We start from the raw sequence: 9697 nt of genomic DNA on the forward strand, positions 1-9697 counted from the left end.
ATTGCCATAATTGCTTTCTGGAAAACAACAAGCTTAATTCCCAGTAAAATGGCATTAGAATTTTCCAGGCCCTCTGATGGGGAAAATAGAATGCCCTTCCTAGAAATTTCTCATGCTCTGTGGTTTCTACGAGATGATGAAGACTCTGTAGAGGATAACGTGGTGATAAGGTTTTGGAATCTATGCTCATTGCCCTGTTTCATCAAATGTATGTGGGACTCTTCTTAAACAGACAAAAAAACTCCAAAGCCCAGGCTGATACATATTTTAAAAATTTCGATGAGAATAAAAAATGGCCCTAGAGTCTCTCAGCCTGAGTTCCATCCTGTCACTTAATAGCTAGGCATCGTTGAGTGCCTTACTTAAGGTAGAAAGCTCTGATTTTGTTGTCTGTAAAAATGAGACTAATACTAGAATTTTCCTCATAGATCTGTCAGTACCTTTTAATAAGTTATTCCAGATTAAACACTTAGCCTTGTGCCTGATACAATACATGTTGGCAATGATCTTAACACTTTTACTGTTTCTCTTCTTCTCTTAGCTGATATGTTGAGACTGAGCTGTTTTACTCCAATGACCCTTTCTTCTGTGCCATCACTTCCTTTCTGAATTCATTGAATTATTCTAAGTAGAGAATGTCCTCACAAGGTGGTTTTGTGGATCCACAAAGCCCTACGGTGGTTCCAGAGTAATGTCTAGTGCTGGATAAATGTCTATGGCCCTGAACTTTGCGGGGAGAGGATTGGTGAGGTGAGTCAATACGTGTTGAACTGTACAGCAAGAAAACTCAATTCCTTTCTTGTGATAATTGAAATCATTTCAATTCATTTCCTTCTTGGTTGGACAGAAACACGTTTTCAGTAGTGAGCAAATCTTGAGGGAATCCATTGACCTGAACACTCATATAATGCATGAAGTTAATGGACAAAAAATGATATTCATCTTCAGTTAATAATAGCATTTTCTTCTGCAGCACCTAAACTTAGGGGTGGTGAGGGATACTATTGGTGCAGTCACTGTGCCACCGGCAGATGCATGACCTTTGTTGTATCTAACTATAATTGGATCTATGGTGAAATAAAATAAAAACCAACACAAGTTTTGACACTAAGATAATAAATTATAAATTATGGAAGTCTACGCCACCAAGGATCTTGTAAACAACAGGCTGGTCTCTTAGCAACAGACCAAGGAGAGCAGGTTGTTGATAGGAATGGAGCAAACAGGATTGTTTTGCAGTGATTACTACCAAACACCAGGAACTACATTTCAACACCTGCCCGAGGCCCCATCCCTGCCCAGCCTTTCTTTGTCCAGTGGCCAGTGACCCTTTCCCACTGACCCAGATGACCAGACCCCATGGAGGGGACAATAAAGATATGGACTGAAGGATAGAGGTGGGCTGAGGATACCCTGTGGGAACAGGAGGGAACTACAGAGGGGGCGGGAGAAATACATACATTCTTATTTGATACTGTTTGAAATTAGGACTCTAAACGGGGAACTCCTCTTTTCCCTGCCCCCAGCTCCCTTTGGTTTTAAAAATCTCACTGAGAGAGGTTGTCATGAAGGAATTTAGACAAGACTTTGACAAGGTGCCAAAATGGTTTATTTTAAAATGTTGTTCCCGAAAGCACCGGAATATTAAGTTGGAGCAAAGGTTGCTTGGAAGAGCGAAGGGGTTGTGGTCACACATTCTTGGAAGAAGGGTGATGGAGATTAAGGTGTTTGTAACCTGGAATTAACAAAGGCAGGTGGACCGAAGGACTCAGTCACCAGGGGGCTTTTTTTTTACAAATACATGTGTAAGAGAGTGTGTGTGTGAGTGTAGGTGAGTGTGGGGGTGTGTGTGTGAGTGTGGGTGAGTGTGTGAGTGTATGTGTGAGTATGTGTGAGAGTGTGTGGGGGTGCGTGTGTGTGTGAGTGTGGGTGAGTGTGTGTGAGTGTGGGTGAGTGTGTGTGTTTCTCAACTGCGGGGCGTTTTCGGAGTTGGGGTGCAGAGGGAGATTTTCTTTAATTAAATAGATGTTTACCTCCAGCATCATCCCTCGGTGGTTTAGACAATCATCTGCCCACGTGTTAGGAGTGAGATTCAAGAAAGCCTCTTGGAGTGAAATTCTCCTGGAAATATCCTGATTCTCAGCGGCACACGCCCTCTCCCTCTTTCTGTGATAGAAACAGCCAGTTCTGCATTATTCCAAACCACAAAGCAAGCGACATGCCATCCCAACTTAGGATATGAAGGAAGTATCAGCCCCCTAATTGCACAGGGGCCCCACAGCCTGCATCTCCCTCCATCGTCCCGACTGCATGCTTTTTATTGTTTCATAATAAAAGTGACCGGCTAAATTATGACTACTTGTGATTTATTTGCCATGTCATTTAGACTTTTCATATGTATAAATTTGCCATTTGAAAAGAAAGAGAAAATTCACTGCTATTCCCCAAGGCCTCGTTTTTGGGGAGCTCCTCTAATATCATGAACAGAGGCTTTGTGACTTCTAAAGTGATTAGCTCCTATCCGGAGGTTTTGGAACATATCTGTGCTCAGAAGCAGTCTGCCAGGGTGAAATTCTATCTGGAATAGTGTCCTAACCCCATCGGAGAGAGACTCTGAATTTTTAAAACGCCTGTTAAGGACCTCTGGGTATGAGCCCCGCACAAACATGTCTGCGGCACCCACAGCTGTGCCGCAATGAAGGCCCCATTGCTCCATTGCACAGATGAAATTGCAAAGACCCAGCAATGTTAGCCAACTTCCCCAAGCTTAATGCCAGAGCCTGCTTCCACTCCAGGACAAAGTGGTTTCAAAGTCCATACTTTCCCCATCCTGGTGGGCTGCCCTGGGGAAGGTCACTGCCAAGAAGGCTCCTGGGCCGTCTTGCAGCTGCTGCCTCTTCTTTTAATTATGAAAGAAATGCATCATCATGAAAAATCAACAATACACAAGATATAAAGTTAAAAGGCAAAGTTCCCCCTCATCCTCTCTCTCAGCCCCTCAAGTATATTAGAAGATCTTTTTAGGGTTGAATTTTCACTCTGCAGGAGGGTGTTCTGTATACAAAGAATACGACCCTTTCTTCCTCTTTAATTTGCTTGTAGCTGGTACATTTCGAAAAAATAAAAAGTGACCCATGCCCTTGATGGGTTTTTTTTCCCCTTATTTTTGTCAACATATTGTGGAGAATGCTGAGTTCTTTGAATTGTTTTTCCCTCTGACAGCAAATCACCAAGATGTACTTTTCCAGAGCCTAACATCCTTGAATTCACAAAAGTTCCAGTCTGGAGTCATAATGTGGAACGTAAGCTGTTCTAGTCAGTTCTGATCTTGGCAACATGAATTCTCCCCTTTCCCCGGGGAGACTCAGAAACCTGCATTTTCACAAGATTTCCCAAGTGACATGTGTGCACGACAGGGTTTGAGAAACCCTGTGCTGGACTCAGCTGCTTCAGAGAGAAGACACAGAACAATTGCCAAGCTATCAAGGAAAGCTCAGACTGACAGCAGAGAACTCAATAGAAATGCCCCATCCGACTGTTGAAACTCAGGCCCAAACTACTGCAAGAGAGTGGAGAACTGTTTCTCCTCTGAAAAGGCCCGATTTCGACTAAATGAAAGCAAAACTGTAGGGACGATTTCCCACCTAGTAGCTTGAAGCCCTACCCGGTCACCAAATTGGCCTAGCTGGTCCTACCTGCATTTGGTAAGAGCCGGGGATTGGGACGAGGCAGAGAGCAAGACCAAGCTGGCTTCCTCTCCGGTTTCCTCCGGGGTGGCTGGGTCCCAGGTCCTGCCCCCGCCTCGCCCTGTGCAAGCTCGGTGCAGTGCAGCCCCTCCGGCTCTCGCCCCACAATGCCGTGCGCAGGCTGGCAGCAGTTCAGCTGAGGACTAAACGCTTGGCTCAAGTTCAACACGGCTGCCAAGATTTGGCAACCAGAGAGTTGCAGGGAAGCAGCAGGCTGCTAAACCCTTTCACATTTTTAATTAGATCCACACACCCATGTCTTTGAGCTATCATAAATATACAGATGACATAGAGAGTATTATTCGGGGTTAAAAAAAAAAAAAAAAGGAAGCAAACTCTACTAAGGTACAGCTTACCTTATTGAAATAATTTCCCTATCACTAGTTTGAGGGCTGAGGAGGAAAAAGAGAAGGTAGTGATATTTGCTTAAGTAGAACCACGTCTGACAAGGGAATCTACCCAGGATCTGGAAAACACAGGTCTCGGCTGCCTTGCTATCTTCCTGGGCTTCGAGAATATCACCAGAAGAGGGCATTCTTGGCGCCGGCTCAGCCCTGTGCAGCCCGGAGCTGGCAGTGAGCAGAGCTGGAGGAGTCGTCCCTCAGGCCACTCCCACCTCCCGTTCTTGGGGATAGCTTTAATATCGCCACGGAGCAGAGAGGTTCTCTCCTTCGCCCTAAATGCAGCAACTTTTATACTCCATGTTGCCTTACTATTCTTCTCGTTTTATTTCCTTCTCTGGATTGTTTTTGGGTATCTTCCCCTGGAAAACAATTGCAGATGCTTCTAAATTTTTCTAAGTCCTGTGCCGCAACATGCTCAGCTTCTTCCCCTCAGAACTAGCCTTTCCCCTTGCACTCAGCCCCTGGGCGATTCTCCCTCCGGGGAGGAAAGAAGATTCAACTCTTGATTCAAATGCTCCGGATTTCACTCTGGTTTCGCTGTGTGGCTTTGGACATAGGATTTAAAGCCTTCACGTTGGTTCCCTCATCTGAAAGATCCCAAAGCAATTCTGGCCTCACAGAGTGGCTCTGGGGTTTAAATCCTATGTACAAGGCTCGTAACACAGTCAGCACCCAACACTGAATATTCGATAGAACATGTGCCTTGTAGACAGTCAGCTAACAAACAACGCCACCAAAACAACAGTGCTAGGCCTTAGTCTTCTTCTTCCCTGACCTGCTTCTCCTCTTGTTTGTGACAAAGGCCACCCATGCTTCTCAGACAACTAACCCTAGTCTGACCAACTTGCCGTAAGATGAGAGTGAGCCCATGCATTGGTGTGCATGCCCTTAATTTGAAAGACATGTTAAAAAGGAAATGAAACACTTGAAATGCAGGAAAGAAGTGCCTCTGTTTGTCCCATCTGAGAGCACAAAGTTTATAAATAGAACCATCACAAGCATCCAACACGAGCTGTGCTAAGACATCAAACACACATACACACACACACGCACACACACGTTTGTGTCCTTGGCTTATGGTGAACAATTTGTACACCTTCCAGTGGCCCCCGCAGAAAACCAGAGCTTGTAGTGGACACTTGGCAGCATTTGGTCTTTTCCCCATCCTTCCTTCATTTATTTTTTCTTCACATATGACTTGAAAATAGAACATGTTTTACTGTGGCAAAATTCCCTCTATACTTGACCTGCAAACAGGACAGTCAGGCTAACTGGGATGACCTGGTGCAATGAAGTGGGCTGGAGACAATTCTACGCCCAATATGCACCTTTCAGCAGATGGAGAGGGTGAGGACAAACAGGCTGGTGGGTCTCAGCATCCTCATCTTTTCCTGTAGTCTCTCTTGCTCCCCAACACCTCACTATCTCCCCCAGTCCCCAGGTACAGGGAATTTCCTTTCACTAGAAGAAGAAAGGATACAAGCTTCTTATGCACGTGTGCACACATGCACACCCATTCATGCTCACAGACACTGAAACAGGACCCTTACACCAGGACTGTTCCACTTGGAATAGAGAGAGCAGTAATGGCTCCCACAGCCATGAAGACCCAGGCTGAGTCCCACTTGCCTCTATGGTCCTGATCAGGCTCTGACAGGGAGCACACTGCTGCTCACGATTAGTTATTTATACGGGAGGAAGCAGCAAATTTCTATGAGAGTAAAGTAAGATATGATCCACATCATGCTTTCCTGGAGCAAAAAGGGTCAAGCTGAAGCCGGTCTCATTCTCTGAGCTATCGTGGGCTGCCCCTACACGTCCTTCCCACAGACGCATTGAAGGAAATGGGCCCTGTGACACCCTGACCCTTTCTGCACTTTATGTAGGGTGAAGGAGGTGGGCTGGGAATTAATACATGCACTTCATGTATTTAAGGGCCATTCCCTAATAGTGCTCTGAGACTTCCTGGGAAATATTATTAACTCAGGACTGACATGTATTAGTCTGCTTGAGCTGCTATAACAAAATACCACAGACTGGGTGACTTAAATCCCAGAAATGTATTTTCTCAGTGTTCTGGAGGCTGACAAGTCCAAGATCATTTCTGGCTGGCTTGGTTTCTGCTGAGGGCTCACCTCTTGTCTTGTAGACAGCCACATGGCCCTCCCTTGGTGTGTGTGCCTGGGGAAATAGCATTCTGGTGTCTCTTATAAAGACACTCATTCTATCATATCAGGACTCTACTTTTACGACCTCAGTGAGTCTTACTTCCTTCAAGCCCCCATCTCCAAATATGGCCATACTGGGGTTTAGAGCCTCAGGATATATATTTGGAGGGATAGAAATTTTCAATCCATAATAAATGCATTTTCATACTTTTGTGCTTTTTGTACTTTTGGAAGGAGATGGAGTCAGATGGAAATTCTACTCACTCCGCCACCCACTAGCTGTGTGGCCTTGTATAAATCTACTAACCACTCTGAGTCTTATTTTCCACTTTTGAAAAACGGGTTAAAAATGCTTTCCCTAGAGTCTGATTGTGAATAATAGGTTAGGTAATATATACACAGTTCCTGGCCAAGGGAGGCACTCAAAAAATGCAGCAGCCATAGTGGTAGTTGATACCATTATTTATTATTTGATATTATTATTTGTTAAAACCACCCAGAGAGTGTTGCCTGAAACACTGGCTTAGAGCTTTGCATCCCAAATGTTCTCTGCACTGCTGTTTGCATCTCTTTATCACCAATGCTGACATGAGTCAATGAAGCTCATAAGGAGTGTGACCGTCTGTAATAATATCTTCCATGGGGTCCAGAGGAAACAAACATGTGCACTTCCAGAAAAGTGAGTATAAATATTCATATCACTTTACGTTTAGGGCATTTTGCACTAGTTGTTGATACCATTATGCATTTAGCATGGTCATGACAATCAGGTTCGAAACTCTTGGTTAAAGCAAAAGTCCTGCAAGAAAACATAAATGTAGCTGCATTACACTTGGGGAGCCTAAACTTGAGGGAGCCAAAGATTGGAATTATGCATTTTCAAAGGCCATACCCTGAGCTTCACAATCCTGCCTGAGTCAGCAATTGCAACAATAATGCTGTATAACAAATCATCCCAGCTCAGATGCTTGAAAGACTAAGTATTTCTTCTCATGCTCATTGGTTTCTAGGTTTACTGTGGTTCTGTTGAGCTAGACTTGGCTCAGCTTATCAGCTCTGCTGCAGATTGCATGTCTCCTGAGCATGGTTTTAAGCTATAGATTGGGTTCTCATCCACTCAATGTGTATTTGTTCTGGGATCCCAGCTTAAGGGGTGACAGCTACTTCAGGTACGTTATAGCCTAAATGCAGAGAAGAGCAAGCACATCGAAGGTCTCTGATTGCATCGTGTCCACAGGCACTCCAGTGGTTAGGTGAAGCCACATGGCCAAGCCCAACCTCAGGAAGTAGGGAAGGAAATTCTGCACAGTAGTATTGGGGAAGAGGGGAATGAATTTTAGCTGAAAAATAATCCAAACTATTGAGTACCCTGCAAACAACAGCATACAGAAAACTAGAATAGCAGCAACCACCATACCTTCTTTATCAGCAGAATGCTAATTCCCTTTAAGGCATCTCTAATGGTTGACAGCCAGCATCCATTCTGACTGGTCAAGTGTCAGTTTTGCTTGGTAGTGCCCTAAACTTAATAGCTTTAAAATAGCTTGACTATCACCCTGGATTGTCAGTATCTACAATGATACCAGCAAACAGCAACTTCCTAGGGCCTGCGATATCAGCACCAGTGAATTCCACTCAGAACCCCCAAAATTCTCAAGACAGGGTCCTAGCACTGCTGAAATTGTGATGTGGATACAGGTTTCAGAGTGAAGGAGCTAGGAGTTTAAATAATATCTCTGATGCTTCCCAAAACTGTGGCCCTGGGCAACGACGTGATCTCCCGAATCTCAGGTCTTTAGTGGGGTTGCTTGTGGTGCTGCTGTGAACAGTAAACTACTGGATGCGTGGAAATCAGCCAACACAGGGCCTATAATTTACAGTGTGCACCCGCTAAATGATTACTCTCTTCTTGCTTTACTATTAGCTTGAATATTATGGAACTGTCAGAAATAATCAAGGGTTGGCAATTCCATACAGTTCAACCTAACAGGTAATAAAACCCTTATGGGCAAATATAATATTTTGTTTAACTCTATTCCTTGCAATCCTGGTTCACTCCTCATCTGTGGAAATGAAAGCCAAGGATGGGAAATGCCCAATGAAAATATGGCCAAATGTTGAATGTTGTAGCAGAATGGACACCCCCTGTGTTAGTATCACTCCAGTGATGAAGATGGAATGGTGGGGTTGTAAAGAGGTATAGACAGATAGAGTATAGATAAGTGAATCTACTGTTTATCTGCTTTCCTACCACCAAGGTGGGACGTGTCAAGTAAGAGCAATGGTATAAGGAAGGGTGGGTGTTCTGCAGAAGTGCAAGGGGCTGGGAGGCCACAGGAGAAAATCTGTGCCCATTTTATGGTGTGCAGAGAAGATCGTGTAATTTGGAATTAAGCAGATACGGGGGTTTTAATGCCAGCTCTTCCAAAAACGCGCATAAAATCTTGGGCAAGTCACTAATTTCTCTGAACTTTTCACCTATGAAAATGACATAGTTCTCACAGGAACGTTGCAGGCCTCATAGCGATGGTCTAGCTATCAATATTTAACAGAGAGCTTGTTTTCTGGCAGGGGGTTGGAGGGCTCAGCCATCTTGGTGACACATCACTATCCCATTTTTTTTTTCTCCAGGCTGGTCTTGAAGTTGGGGCAAAATGAATGCCAAGCAACAAAATTCTAGGGTGTCTAGGTCTTCTTAGTGCAGACTTTAAAACTGTACCAAAGGGATTTGCCAAGAAACTCGCTGTCATTTCCAGAGCAAGCTATTTTCATTTCCCCCACTGGTGCTATAGCAGCCAGAAACTTTGCTGCAGTCCTGCCCTCTGGACACCATCTAAAAGCACAAGCAAGCTGTAGACATGGGCAGTGACTGGGTATCCAAGGAAGACAGTCATATATACAATAATGACTGAAATTAATTTGTCTTATCCCTTCTAGGCCAAGGGATAAAACAAGAGAAAAGCAGGGGGAAAGAAAAAAAAAATATCAAGGGAAAGGACCTAAATGAACTTCAGGATCAAAACTAGATCCTCTCTAACATTAGTGGAAGACAGTAATGTTATCTGTTGTGTGCACCTTTAGTCAGAATAAAGCATTTAACAAACAACATTTATTGAGTTCCTACTCTGCGCCAGGCACTAAATCAGCCACAGGAAACAATATTGAAACAAGCAAGATGCCTGCATCCCAAAAGCCTCATTCTTTTTGCCCAAACAGAGGGGAAGGAAGATCGATTCTATGGGGGTCTTGTTTCCATCTGTGGAATGAGGGTCAAGGATGGGAAATACCCAGTGGAAATACACCGAAAGCATCCTGCCATCAAGACGTCTGTTAAATGAACAGCAATTAGTAATACCACGTTCTTTTTGTTCCTTCTACA

The 9697-nt window shown here is 44.2% G+C and overlaps 1 protein-coding gene across 1 annotated transcript; it reads right to left on the reverse strand.

Annotated features, from left to right (window-relative positions):
• Positions 1-1492: 1492 nt before the first annotated feature.
• On the reverse strand, positions 1493-5315 carry LOC129526575 (uncharacterized). The gene is made up of 4 exons (XM_063698162.1): positions 5210-5315; positions 3696-3867; positions 2034-2166; positions 1493-1735 (listed from the first exon to the last, which is right to left on the reverse strand). The coding sequence occupies exons 1-4, from the start codon at positions 5313-5315 to the stop codon at positions 1493-1495; spliced, it is 654 nt and encodes a 217-aa protein (XP_063554232.1).
• Between the last annotated feature and the right edge of the window lie 4382 nt (positions 5316-9697).

Source organism: Gorilla gorilla, chromosome 15 (genome assembly GCF_029281585.2).
Source record: "Gorilla gorilla gorilla isolate KB3781 chromosome 15, NHGRI_mGorGor1-v2.1_pri, whole genome shotgun sequence".
NCBI lineage: Eukaryota > Metazoa > Chordata > Mammalia > Primates > Hominidae > Gorilla > Gorilla gorilla.

Excerpts from the sequence above, each read along its gene's own strand:
- LOC129526575 (XM_063698162.1), bottom strand. The coding sequence starts at position 5,315 with ATGGGGAAAAGACCAAATGCTGCCAAGTGTCCACTACAAGCTCTGGTT. Across the intron at positions 2,167-3,695 it reads CCGGCTCTTACCAAATGCAG|AAAGAGGGAGAGGGCGTGTG; the intron begins GTAGGACCAGCT and ends TTTCTATCACAG. Across the intron at positions 1,736-2,033 it reads ACCGAGGGATGATGCTGGAG|GTTACAAACACCTTAATCTC; the intron begins GTAAACATCTAT and ends TGTTAATTCCAG.